At 40.2% G+C, this 14,398-nt stretch overlaps 1 protein-coding gene across 1 annotated transcript in view; it reads left to right on the top strand.

The window, feature by feature from the left end:
• The window catches only part of rpa1 (replication protein A1), a 38,448-nt gene extending 24,834 nt beyond the window's left edge, over positions 1-13,614 (top strand). The window contains exons 14-17 of the mRNA XM_042414219.1: positions 6,814-6,990; positions 7,799-7,906; positions 8,207-8,293; positions 12,750-13,614. Coding sequence (XP_042270153.1) covers positions 6,814-6,990; positions 7,799-7,906; positions 8,207-8,293; positions 12,750-12,854 — 477 coding nt within the window. The 3' untranslated portion in view covers positions 12,855-13,614. The remainder of the gene's footprint in view (positions 1-6,813; positions 6,991-7,798; positions 7,907-8,206; positions 8,294-12,749) is intronic.
• Positions 13,615-14,398: the final 784 nt, after the last annotated feature.

Here is a 14,398-nt window from a genome sequence, read left to right as displayed (position 1 = left end):
ACATTGTGGGTGTCCTCTCACAGTCTCGGTGTATGTTCCTGGTGAAAGTCACATGGATCTCTGGTATTGATTATGAAGATTACATAGGCTCTATTCTTTGCCCTCTGTAATGAAGTTACTGCCCTCAGATAAGTAAAGTAATGTGTTCTTTAATTTCCCTCTCTTTTTATTGATACTATTGAGGGAAATGGTGCTCACAGAAGTGTATAAATCGTCTAGAGCGGATAATGGTGACCTGTGCAGAGATATTAACTTGTGTAATTTGACATGCTCTGCACATTAGTAATCATCCCAGTGTGATGAAAAAAATCACATTAAGATGGAGACAATTAATAGATGCAAGCAATTATGATAGGGCACTAAGAGACATGAAGGGAGCAGTTTTACTCTGGTTGTAAAAGACAATTGTAAGAGGCTGCAGTCGGCTATTTGGAAGCTCAAAGAACACTTGAGCACTCATTCCTTAGAAAACAAAGAGAAATGCAAAAGTACATGGATTAAACAGGAGCAGCAGTTTTCTGTATGCCCCAATTAAGGGAAAATATGTCATAGTGAATGAGTAATTTCAGGTTTTTCCTCCATTTGTGTAACTGTGTGCCTGTCTGCTACCCGAGGCTGTGAGTGACCCTCTCCTACTTCTGTCGCCCTCATAATTCTCTCTCCTATGGCCAGAACTGCAGGATTCTCATTCACAGATAGTAAATGGCGTAATGCTCCCCCTTATGCCTCTTTTAGTGTGACCACTTCAGCTATTCTATCATCTGGAGGCCCACAACGCACCATAAGCAGTCTCATCTATTTCTTTTCTCTTCAGTTCCATACCCCAAATCCTTGCTGTAACCATTAGCCCCCTGTCAGGTGAAGGGCTTCTCCTGGCATTAGCTCCCTGCTGCTGAGGAGGAAAGGTTTGACCCTGGGCTATGGAGGCTCTTGCTCCTCCTCAGCATGTTGTTTGATGAGTCCCGGTACTGTCAAAGGAGCTGAGCTGAGGCTGTCCTCAACCCCTCTGAAACATCCCATACATGGGGGCATGGGGGTCAGGCCTCTCAAGAACCCCACCAACCAAAGTCTGTTGCAATTAATTATCCCTGTCACAAAGTCTTTGTGTCACAATCTCAAGTTTCCACATTGCTCCCTTGCCCTCTCTGACAGTAAGTGGCCACCCTCCTCTCGTTGGCTTGACACTGCATTTGTAATGGCCTATGACAGAGGCGAGAAACGAGTTCTTCTGTCCTCTTCCCACTGTAGCAGTCCTGATCAGTCACACACTAATTGAAGAGGTATTTGCTTGATTAATTGGGCCTCGTTTGGAAAATCAGCACAGGCTGATGTCTGGGTTGTTTTTGGTAAAACAAAATGGTCATTAAAAAAAGGTTAGCCGCCAGCTTGTTGTTTGAAACAGACTGATTTTCTCATATTTTGGCGCCGTCATTTTCCACTCTCTTAAGGGCTTTTTAATTACCCAAAGTGACATGTAATACCAATTGTCCTGTGCTGGAAGTTAATTGGGGTTGAATGTCTTTTGCATACTAACACAATGGCCAGAAAATGGAGAAGAAAGGAGAAAAAATTGATTTTCATTTTACTTCAATGAGATGGTCTATGGAGTTTGATTGAGAGCCAGCTGAGGGACACTGCAGCCGCATTGGATTCACAGATGGTTTTATTTCATATCTACACCATGACAACTCACCTGTCTCCTAGATGCCTCTGTTGCATCAAACTAATCCTGCAAATCATTGAGCTTCAAAACCAGGTGTCTCATACACTTGATAGAATAAAAGATGGAGAAGTGGTGGAAAAGACTCTGCCATGGCTGGGAAACACACTTGGGGATGAGGACTCTCTGCCCCAGTTCCACTCAGTGTTGGCGATTCCCAAAGATCCATGGGTTAGGCTCAGCGATAAGCCAAGATCACAAGCCTGCTCAACACCACGTCCTGTGTAACAGTGGGCCACTCTCTGTGGCACAGATAGAGTTGGATGTCCTCCTTTACAGCCAACCAATCAAGTGAGGCTCCAGCTGTCAAACAAATTCTCGGTCCTTGAGAATCTCCGGGAGATAAATCATCTGGCATCCCTGCCGTCCCTCACCCTGGCATCAGCATGTAGAAGCCGAACGACAACTCCAAACTGTCCTGCTCCAGTGCCTCTGAATCACCAGCTTGCAGGCTCAGGACACTGTCCAGCTCCTCATCCTGCCTCGGCAAGCTTTTGGTAGGGCAGGTGTGTGCCGCACCAGTGGGAGAGTGGTTGCACGGGGCCTGCACAACAGTCAGTGACGAGGCTGTGGCAAATTCTCCTGCAGTGTCTAACCCAAAAGTACTGGTTGTGGGATTATCTATGGTCCAACACATCACTCTCCTCAGGCGAGGACCTCATGATACCCTGGAGCTTTGGTGTCCAATACTGAGTCCAGGATTCCTGATCTTCTACAGAAATTTCCTTCTGCTAGAGCAGTCCTCGACAATGTCGGCACAAATGAGCTCAACCTCCAAAGCTCTGAGAAGCTCAAACAGGATTTTAAAACCCTCAATTACTGGACTCCTACAAGCATTGTAATATATCTGGTCCACTGCCCTCACCTTGCTTTGGAGATGTAAAGTTTAGCCGTGTTCGCCGACTTCATATATGGCTAAAGGGCCACTGCTACGCACTGGGAATTCTATATGATATATATAATTCTATATACTTTACAACTTTCCGGAATAGGCTGACTTTCTTCAGACGTGATGGATTTCATCCAAATAGGCTTAGATCCAATCTGATGGTGATGAACATGCAACTCACGATGAAGTCTTGTAAAAACAGTTAATGCTTGGCTGAGTCCATCTCTTCCTAGCACTGTTTCATTAAGTTTTGATATCCTTGTAATCATAATGCATAGGTCTGTCAACTGAAACATGCATATCCCACACAGAAATATTAACAATATTAAAGATTTGGGCAAATGCATGAACTTCTGCTCCCAGCACAAATACACTTAAATTGCACTCTTAAATGTGAGATCTCTATCCAGTAAGACTATCATTTTAAATGATTTTATTTCAACATTTGGATTATATGTTTTTAACTGAATCTTGGTTGCAAACTAATGATCATAACCAGCTTATTGAACTGACTACTTGTGGTGGTGGCCACAAGTGGAAGAGCTTCAAATGTTATGAAGTACCTTGAGATGAATTTTCTTCCTTTTGAAGTTCTTACTTGGCAGTCTCCATCCGATCATGTTTGCTATATTTTTGGCCCCTAAAACCTACTGGCAGCTTTTTAGCAGAACTCCCAGAATTTTTATCCACTCTTCTTTTAAATTTATGACGGAGTTGTTCTTTGTGGCGATTTTAATGTCCGTGTTGATGACTCCGCTAATGCTCATGCTACTGATTCTTTTTAAATCACTATCACATCACTACTTCTTTTAACTTTAAACAGTATGTGTGCGGATGGTCACATAACTGTGGTAATACATTGGATCTCTACACCCTGGGTGTAAAAATATCTTCTACAGAATTACTGGATATGACTGTATCTATTCACAAATGTATAATTTTTAACTGTGAATCACTAGTTATTAATACTGTCTCACCCCACTCCTCGCATCTTTGTACTCGCATCTTTAATAAGCAAAGCGTCTTAAAGTTATGCGCATTGTTTGATAATCAAAGCCTACACCTGTCTAGGCAGTTCAATGGCACGGGAGTATAAATACTCCCGTGCCATTGAACTGGCTGACATTTTAATTCAATCTGCGTGTCTTCAGTAAATATTATTTCACCTCTTAAGGTTAGGTCTAAGTTCTCAGAAAGAAAACGGCCTTGGATAGACAACAGTATTTGCAGCCGTAAAAGGGAATGTAGGAAAGCAAAACGCAGATGGAAAAAATCCAGTCTCCAAGTACATTACACTACAGCAATATGATTAAAGATGTGACAACACACTATTTTTCTTAACTTATTCTGCCCATCAGCACAACCCTAGATTTTTATTTAAGTCTGATCAGCTGGTAAATCCAGACCGTCCGTGTGCCCTAGTTGAAAGTGATGCTGTGAAATGTTTATTTTACTGATAAAGAGGGGTCTATCAGAGCCTCTATTACCCCCAATGCCTCTTACGCTGATGTCCCTCACCCGCAACAAGATAGTTTGAACCAGTTTTAACCCATTACCTTGTCTGAACTTTTAGAAACAATATCATATATGAGAGTGTCTTCCAGCCCTCTTGATATAATACTAACAAAGTTTTGACTAAAAGTAATTGAATTTCTCAGGCCCTGTTTGCTTTGGTTTTAACAGTTCCATGTCTAATGGTTGTGTCCCTGATTGTTTTAAAAGTGCTTGTGTGAACCCACTGTTAATAAAACCTGGACTGGATCTCTCCCTCCTTCAAAACTGTAGACCAATTCCCAAGTTGCCTTTTTATAGATATATACAATATATCAAAAATTGTAGAAAAAAAAGTGTCCAAGCAATTTCTCTCTGCAATGGAAAATGAAATGGAAGTATCACAGCACTGAGACTGCCCTGCTCAAGGTTACCAACAACCTTTTAATGGCTTCTGATAATGGCATGTGCTCAGTCCTTGTACTCCTGGACCTTAGCGCAGCCTTTGACACGATTGATCACAGCATCCTGCTAGACAGACTGAGGCAACGGGTGGGGATATCTGGTACAGCATTAGAATGGTTTTCATCTTACCTCAAATAGGGACCAAATAGGTGGTTCTGTCTCTGTGAACAACTTTGTCTCCTCATTTTCTTCTGTTAAGTGTGATGTGCCTCAGGGGTCGGTTTTGGGACCAGTAGACATGGTGTCTCTCTCCATTTTTATGCTGATGATACACATATGTAACCGGCCCTTATATCCATAGACCCTGGAATGCTGAACTCACTTAACGACTGCCTTTGTAATGTCAAAAACTGGATGTCAAAAACTTTTCTCAGCTGAACTCCAACAAAGTTGAGATCCTTGTCATCGGGTCCCAGCACATGGCAAAACAAATCCTGCCATCTGCTGGTTCCCTAGTGGAACATATCAAGCCTGTTGCAAGGAATATTGGCATCTGGTTTGATAATAATTTAGGTTTTGAGCAGCACACCACAAAGCTTGTGCAATCCTGTTTTTAATCATCTTAGAAATATTTACAAAATGTGATCTATTTTAACTTTTAAAGACACGGAGACCATTTTACACGTCTTCATCTCTTCATGCCTGTTTTGTTTCAACAGCCTTTTTCTTGCCTGAACCAAAAAACTATTTAGCGGCTCTAGACTGTACAGAACTCAGCATCCAGGCTTTTAACCAGAACCAAGAGACATGATCACATCACTCCTGTTTTAGCCTCTTTACACCGGCTCTCTGTATGTTTTAGAATTGATATTAAGATCTTACTGATTACTTTAAGGCTCTTCATGGCTTCTCTCCTTGCTATATTTCTGACCTGTCATTACCGTATGCACTGGCACGTACTTTGAGATCCTCGGGCAGAGGTCTTTTGTCTGTCCCAGAGTCCTGGCTGAAAACTAGAGAGGACAGAGCGTTTGCAGTCAGGGCCCTGAGGCTCTTGAACAATCTGCCTGAGGAAATCAGGTCGGCTGACTCAGTGATTTCTTTTAAGTCCCTTCTTAAAACACACTTTTTTTATCGGACCTTTCCTGATTTTACTTGAGTTTTAATTTTCTTTGAACTGTCTTTTATTCCGTTTTTTTTTTTCTGTTCTTGCTTTTCCTATACTGAGTTGGTTTTAATATACTAAACTGTTTTTTAATCTGTTTTCTTTTTAAAACCTGATGATTTAATTACTTGTCTGTTTTATTTTGCTGCCTTGTGAAGCACTTTGTAAAATCCAATAATACAAAGGAACATGGACTCAAAATCATAGAATCCACTGAGAAAGGTGTCCTTTAACTTATTTAGTTTTTAAAGCTGCTCTTTACATTAAAAATGAATCAAGATTGCTAGATTATTGAAATAATTAAAGGTCCCTTGTGAGTGTTGCATATATTTTTTTTAAGAATTTACCAGTTTTTCTTTTTTCATCCTTTTGGAGAAACTCCAGTTAAACTGTTAACATAATTGCACTTGCATGATGGCCTGTTGCTCAGCTCCCTGACCCTGAACAGGTGCCTTAGACCTTCATCTAAATGCACAGGGGCCTAGTCCCCCTCTGTTCTCACGACTGATGCTGAGGGTAGTAGGAGGAGAAGACAATGTCCAAAGCAATCAGCTAGTAGGGTGCAACAGCCATCTGTGGTGTGCATTAGGGCCTCTGTTGCACAACGAAACCCTACCTGAGGAGGAGAGGTGATTTGACTCATCTGCAACCTAGTTAAAAGTTTTAATCTATTCATTACAGCATCTCCAGAACCCCTTTTTGTATGCATCTATTTCACAGTCAATGTGAAATTCATGTCACTTGCTTGGGTATTTTCCATGCCGACTAGGAATGTTTCCTAAAAGCTGTTTATGTGCAGCCGGTTACTAAAGCTTGCCTCCACACCACAGAAGCAGCTGCTACCTCACTAGTTTGCATTTGTGTCAGTGCCATTAGGATTCTGGTGGGGAGTGTGCATCTGCTGCACAAATGCTGCTTTCCGACTGTTCGCATACTCCATTAGGTGCTCCTGAAAATATCATTGTCTATTTTGTGCTGTTTTATCCTTGGTATGTGCTTGACAACATATTTAACATACAAAGTACAAAGGTTGTCATGGAGCGAAGACTGCATCTACCAGTGCATGTAAAACGAAATGCATTTCAGGAATGTTATTTGGCAATGAACTTGTGTTTATAAGAATTTTTGTTTATTCCATTTCAGGCAGACTACTACACCTGCATAGCAACTATTGTGTACCTGCGCAAGGAAAACTGCCTTTACCAGGCCTGCCCGAGCCAAGACTGCAACAAAAAAGTGGTAGACCAGCAGAATGGCATGTTCCGCTGTGAAAAGTGTGACAAAGAGTTTCCCAACTTCAAGTACCGCCTCATCCTTTCTGTAAGTGACTCGGCATTGGGTTCTCTAAAACTTTTACCTGGCTCACGCACTCACACACAAGCATATATGCAAATGCACGAATCTTAGATGCTTGTTCTTCCTGCTTAGTACTGTGGAGATGCTTCTGCTGAAGCTATGGGTACCATCATTCTAGTGACTTGTGCTTCTCATTACCTCGTCTTTCTGTTCTCTCAACTTGGTTTACTTATTCATCGTTCTGTCTCCAGCCACTTTCTCTCCTTATGACCCCACTCCTTGTAGTTCAATATCGCCACAGTCTGCTCTTTATAGTTAAATTTAGAAACATTTAAAGCCAATTCTGCTGCAACACAGAGTAACATAGACTAATTTTAGATTGTCTTTACACTTGTATTTAATTTTTTTCATACTGTTCTGTATTCTGCAAATACAGGCCTCTTTTCTCAGCTCATTTGCAAACAAACATTATTTTAAAAAATAAAATCATTGAACACAAAAACTTACTTAGTCAGCAACAGAGCAATTGCAGCCTGGCATCTGAAATGAGCTGCTTTTATTTTGTACCACTCACCAGGACATATTGTTATTCTTCACGAGCTGTAACTTAAGCTATGAATTTGTCTCCACTTTATGTATCACAAGTGCACAGTGATTGTGTGTTTTGCCAGCAGGATATAGGCTAATCAGAAGATGAGATGTTCAGTTAACAACATACCATATTCAAGCATCCGCAAACTGTCAAACAAACAACACATTTTTAAACATGAATGCATTCATCTGTACTTGTGCATGATTCTAACTACTCTTCACTCTTTTCTATATCTGTCAGGCCAACATTGCAGATTATGGGGACAACCAGTGGGTGACTTGCTTCCAGGAGAGTGCAGAGGCCATTCTGGGCCAGAATGCAGCTTACCTGGGACAGCTCAAGGACTCGGTGAGACACTCCTTCTTGAATGTAATACTGACCTAAGGAAATGGTCATTGCAAGTGCCTAACCTCAGGCTTTGTTACTGCCAGACACACACACTCACACACACTACTGCACCAACTACCATGCTTGGTTTTCTTCCAGTTATAATTACGTAAAAATCCTTTTTCAGTGTTTAATTCAGGAAAAACTCACTTACTCGAATTTGCATGTGAAACTATGATCAACCTGACATTTGATTAGAAGAAAATGTTGATTTGTTGTGTTGACATTGAGCCAATCCCTTTCTTTTCCCCTCCATTTCAGAATGAAGCTGCTTTTGATGAGATCTTCCAACAAGCCAACTTCAACACTTTCGTCTTCCGCAACAGAGTGAAGCTAGAAACATATAACGTAAGTAAAGAAGGACCGGTTGGGGCTAGGGCTAGTTAAATCCCACACCTCTGTTCTTTGTTTTCTTTGATAGTTTTCCCAGTCATTAACAAAACTGCCCTGCTTTCATTTTGACTGACAGCATAATCTAAAAAAAAAAAAAAAAAACCAAAAAACCCTGAGTGTTTGTCCAAGAATGCTGCTCATTTTCAGTGGCTTTGTGAAGGGTGCGCACACAGATTAGTCGCGGTCACTATTTCCTGTAGGCCACACAGATAGAGGTTTGTTTTGAGGGAAGCACATAAAAGAATTGATTGGACTGGGGCTCTGAGCAGGAAGTCTGGAGCCGCGCCAGAGACTGCATCCGCCTTCGACGCACAGAAGAGGCCACTGTGTCTGTCACATTCAGCTCAACATCCTAACTGCCAATGGCACTGCTACAAGCATGCATTGGCTGCTGCCTCCAAACCCCATATTCCTTCAACAGAGACACCTGCAAACCCCTCTTTCAGTTTATTTTTTTCTCCTTCTCAATACGACAAGCCAGCCATTGTGCTGTCACATGTTGTCATGTCTACAATGTTGTGTAGGCTTGAGGTGGGACAAAGCAGTAACAGTTAATGACACCCATCCATCCTGTTGTATCACAGTGACAGGGAAGCTTTGACAGAACTCTCTAACAAGGTTTATTATTTATAATTCAGTCAAGCACTTGCAACAGTCACATGAGTGTGATGTAATTATCACCTGTAATACCATTTAAGACACTAATACGCTTTCTCAGCACAATTAAAGGTCACCCTGACTATACCTGATGGTAGGAGGCTAGACATTGTCAATCAGGGAAAAATAATCAGCAACAATTTTGAAAATTTAATTCACTTTTAAGCAAAAGTCACCTGGTTTAAGCCTTTCAAATGTGAGAATTTGCTGCTTTTGTCTGTTTTATATGTTTGTTAATTAAATATCTTTGGGTTTCGTAGATGTCATCTTTCACTCTGGTAAAATGTGGTGGTCATTTTAAAGGCTTTTTAATATTTTACAGACTTAACAAGTAATTGATTAATCAAAAAATAATTGACAGGTAAATTGATCATAAAATTGTCAATTGCAGCCTTATGTAGGTAAGTATTGCTATCAATCAATTACTATAATTGTATTGCATAAAAGATAATAGGGCTCTGTTAATTAAAATCTGCCAATTATTTTCTCAATTTGTCCATAACACGTCAGTAAATAATAAAATGTCTGTTATAATTTCTCACAGTCAGAGGTGATGTAGTCAGATGTCCTGTTTTGTCTGACCAGCAGTCCAAAACTCCAGAATATACAGTTTGTCATCATGTATGACAGAGAAAAATCTTCACATTTGAGAAGCTGAAACCAACAAATTTGGGGCATTTTTGCCTAACAGGACTTAAACGGTTATTCGATTTATTAAAATAGTTGCTATTTAATTTTCTGTCGATCAATCAATTAATCGACTAATCGTTACAGCTCTAGAAGATGAAGATGATGTGTTTTGACTCTGCATGTGCTGCTCCACATCACACTGAACCAAAGCTCATATCAGTACATCAGTCAATGTCCTTTTTTTAATATATCTATCAAAGCATGAACACGTAAACATGAAGTTCACGTGGGTGTGATGTGTAATGATTTTCAGACAAATCAAAGTTGTATTATAGAATTCAAAATATTGATATTATTTCAATATTAAGCGTAACACATGGAGGTGATTGTGTTGCAACTCTCAACATGTCAGTGAATGAGTGACTTTATTACTATAAAGAGTGTTGTTACTATCAAAACATAAGTTTAAAACTTTTACCGCTCAGTACTCGACTCCTCAACAGCTTTAAATCTCTAACTCACCTGACATCAGGACTTGTCTGCTCGCGGCTGTGATTTTTCCAACTGCTTTTAAGGTCTCATTGTCCCTGCAGGCTGTGTCTCAACATTGTAACTGATTTAAGTGTCTCAAAACGATGTCACCGCTGAAAAAAAGAACATAAAACCGTCGAAGGCTTTTCATCGCAGCACAGCCCTACTGTCGGCCACTGTAGGCCCAGCGTTAAACACAAATCCTGCTCGACAAGAGTGAGAATCACTAATTACATGATGAAGTCTTTTACTGTTCTGAGGCTACAGGGCAGGGCAGAGGTGTGAGTGTAGAGTACTGAAGTGGTTCCCAACACCGGTCCTCCTCAGTGCAGCTGGCTCTCTGTTACACCAAAGATCAATTGCACTTAACCAGTTTTCCAGGGCTGGAAAAGAACCACTGGTGTAACATTGTGTGCAAGTGTAGTTTAGGATTTAAAGTGAAGATCTGACAGATTTTAAAGTTACTCATTAGATGCTGGTGTACGAGTGTCTGTGGCAATTTTCAGTCAACTCGTCCTCTCTGCTCTCTTTTAAAGGCCACGCAGGAGATAAAAATGTCTTGTCTTGACTTGTATGTATGTAGTTTCTTCGGCTATCTTTTGCTGTAAGCGTTTCTGGCAAGTTTAAAGCTGTTAGAAAAAAAAGGTCACAGTGGAACAAATTTCTGTGTTTTTCCTCTTGTGCTCATGTGTACACACACTTGCAGTTGATGGCTGTAGGAGGGGAGCAGCACAGCTTGTCCAAATGTGGCTCAACACCCAGCTTGGCTGTGTGGTGTTGGCTGCTCGCAGATTTCACACACACATCTAGTCTTACTCACCCACCCATCAACTGCCACCAGTTAACTTCACTGTCAGTGTAGGAAGAAGAAAAATACCGTTCATCGTGTTATAGATGAAAATCTTTTCATCTTAAATCTGTTAAGCAAATTCTCAACAATTTAAATGCCTTAGTGTTGCAGTGACATTTGTGGTATTTAATAGTAACATCAAGTTTTATTTCCAGAGCACATGTATTTAATTTCAAGGCCTCTACAACATTGGTCAGAGGGGAAAATAAACATATTTTTGAGGATCACTGTGCATATTTGTAGGATTGAAATAAAATGAAGGACCAGACATTAATGTTTTGAATATAATATATATATAATATAATAATAATTCACCCTTAAAGTTATTACATTTGAGACTTCTGCATGGATGATTACATTCACGCCACAGAGCTAAACATCTCTTTTTCTGAGAGATAAATCTCTAGCAACCTTTTTAAAAACCCAGACGGTCGTTTGATAACCCTTGAAGGTACCCTGTGGAGTTTATTGTAAACATTTATATTCAACGTTACTCACCAAACACATTGCGTGCAACCTTGAAACATGATGAACATGTTGAATGCATTTCCTTCCTCTATAAAACATCTGCAGATAAATAAATAAAAATATTATAACACCTGCAGTGTTTCTATCCATGTTTAACCTGCAGTCCTCTTACTCCTCGCCTTTGGCACATTATTACATTTCTTGCCATATTAGCGCAGCCAACTGTTGATAAGCAGAAATCTGCGGCAAGAATGTGTATCATATTGCTCACATGCATGTTAGTAGTCTTGTGTGCACAATACAAACAAGACAGGACTACTCATGAATACATCGCTGTTTAGCTTAGTACCTTTTAACCACTTAAAAAGTATTTCCGGAGTCTTCAAACTCTCTTCTGTCTGCTTTGATCCACAAGTATCCCTCCCACTTCACAATAAAGAGGGCTTTAACCTGGTTTCCACTTTGCAACTATTTCCTAACACACTCCAAAATAGTAGCCAGAAGTCAATGCATTAACAAAATTTAAAGTTTTAGTATCAAGATCATTTATCTATATTGATTTATAGCACGAATCTCGTTGATTCCACCAAAGGCCAAAGTTGGTTCTAATGTATTTCTAACTATGTTGGTGTATTTTCAGTTGTTTGATATGTTTATATAATATCAATAACTCTCTAACATCATAAAAAAACATGCAGAGATTTATAGGGGCTATTCTTGAAGATTGTGGGCACCACACCAAAGGAATATGATTTCCATTTCACCCACTTCAGCAGCAGAGGATTAATGGAGACAAAATGAGTGTAACCTCTGTTTAAATGCAGAGAATAATAATAGCTGTGGTAGAAATGACCTTCCCCTGTCTAGACAGCTGTGGAGGTGGTTATGGCTTTGAAAGCTGCCTCTTTTTTTTTTGTGAAACCATAAGTAGAATGCCAACATAATACAGTCCAAATGTCTCGCATTAACCCACTTTGTCATGTGGGAAGGGAAAATGCTTGTATATGTGGCAGTAGGCAAGCGATATATTGCATATATGGTTGTTTTGTTTGTTTACATCTTGTATATTTTATGATAGATATTTAGTATAGAGGGCTGTATGGGTTTTGAAGGATATTTTTTTTGACATAATGCGTTGATGTGGCAGCAGACCTCGGTGCTGGTGGATGTGTAAACATGATGAAATTGTGTCTCATCTCGTGACCCTGGATTTCACTGTGAAGAAAGTGTGCATATATATCATACCAATCGGTTTTCCTATTGTTTCTTTCACAGGATGAATCCAGGATCAAGGCTACAGTGATGGATGTGAAGCCCGTTGACCATAAGGACTACAGCAAGAGGTTGATCATGAACATAAGGAAACTGGCTGCCCAGTAGGAAGCTGTGACCGAGGCCAAGTGTTCTAGTTTTGATTGCTTTTGCAAGTTCCTTTTTGTTTCTGTACAGTCAACAAACAGCTCTAAATGTATGACAATGTTTTTCTTACAAATCAACTGTGTGTAGTATTTTTTTTGTCATTTCTTTTACTTTGTCTGAATGAGTAATCCTCAAAATACTTATAGAGCACTAGTGGAGTGACAGCTCACCTTTCCTTTGTGAAATAACGATCAGTGGCCTGGTACTGGAAACTGCTTTTTTGTTGGTGAACATAACAGATAAGGACTTATTTTCTTTTTGCTATTTGGGGATATGAGCAGAGAGTGGGTCAGTAAGCCACAAAAGAAATCAGCACTGTGTCTGTCTTAAGTCAGCCAGTTGTTAGTGCATGCACTGTAGTCATATGGGGGGTGGTGGCTGTTTTACGCAGAAGACCAGCACAGTAGCGAGCACTCTTGTCACCCTCTGACGCGCACTCAAAATGGCTGGGCTGGACCTGCACACCCCTGATAAGGCCGTTCATTCTCCCACTCTTTTTTTTTTTTTCGCTCCCTCTCTCACATACTTGCAAACATAAGCACATATACACATGCACAGAGACCTGATGGGAAATGTACTGCATTCTATTTAAGTAGATACAAGGTGTTGTCCGTGTTTTCAATGCCTGTAACTGTTATAACTTCTGTAGTTCAGTCTTTTTTGTTGTTGTTGTTGTTGTTTTGTGGTGATAAATTTTGGGAATAAAGATGCTCGTAATCAAGTCATTGTTTGTTTTACAGTGGATACTTTGCTCTCTGTCAGAAGTGTATTTGTATTAATCCAAGTGTAGTATGTACATATATGTATGTAAATCTGTTTAGCTGATACAAGAATCGCTTACAGCACCAGATTCTGATCTGTACCTGCTGAAGGCAAGTGAAAATGTGTAGACTTTTATTATTTTTAGGAGTTGCACTATGTTTAGATTTATTCAAGGGCTGACACACAATGCCCTCTATCTCCTCAGGTTTCGCTCGGATGTGCAACAGATTCCCCTGCAAACTTGACTTTCATGTTGTATTAAAGCAGAACATCAGTGAGGCTGCACCTCCCCGTTTTTCCTCTGATAACGTCTCGTTTCTGCTGAGCGTTGCATCTGTTACCTGTAGTGTGTGGAGATGGATTAAACCTGTCTTTAAATGCTAAGGAAAGGTAACTTACTTATTTTGCCAGCCGTGCTTGGAGATATTGATTTTGAGTTTCACTGCTGACACTGTTTGCTTATTTTAACTAATGTGCTTCCTGTATGACTTCCTAGATGTTGCAATACATCTATACATCTTTTATAACTCTGAGTCAGGTATTGTGGTAGGTAGTGCCAAAAGTTGTCAGTTATTCCTCACCCCATCCCTGCCTCAGACCCCAAGTTAATCATACAGCAACTACAGATGGGGGCCTGATAGGACCTGGTGGCTCTTTTAGCTATCTGAACTGAAACATTTTATTCAGTGACGTGCATAGCACTGCTGAGAAAAAAAGGTTTGTACTTCTGCCAGGGTAAATCT

The sequence above is a fragment of the Thunnus maccoyii genome, chromosome 6 (genome assembly GCF_910596095.1).
Source record: "Thunnus maccoyii chromosome 6, fThuMac1.1, whole genome shotgun sequence".
NCBI lineage: Eukaryota > Metazoa > Chordata > Actinopteri > Scombriformes > Scombridae > Thunnus > Thunnus maccoyii.
This window is presented reverse-complemented; position numbering and strand designations above follow the sequence as displayed.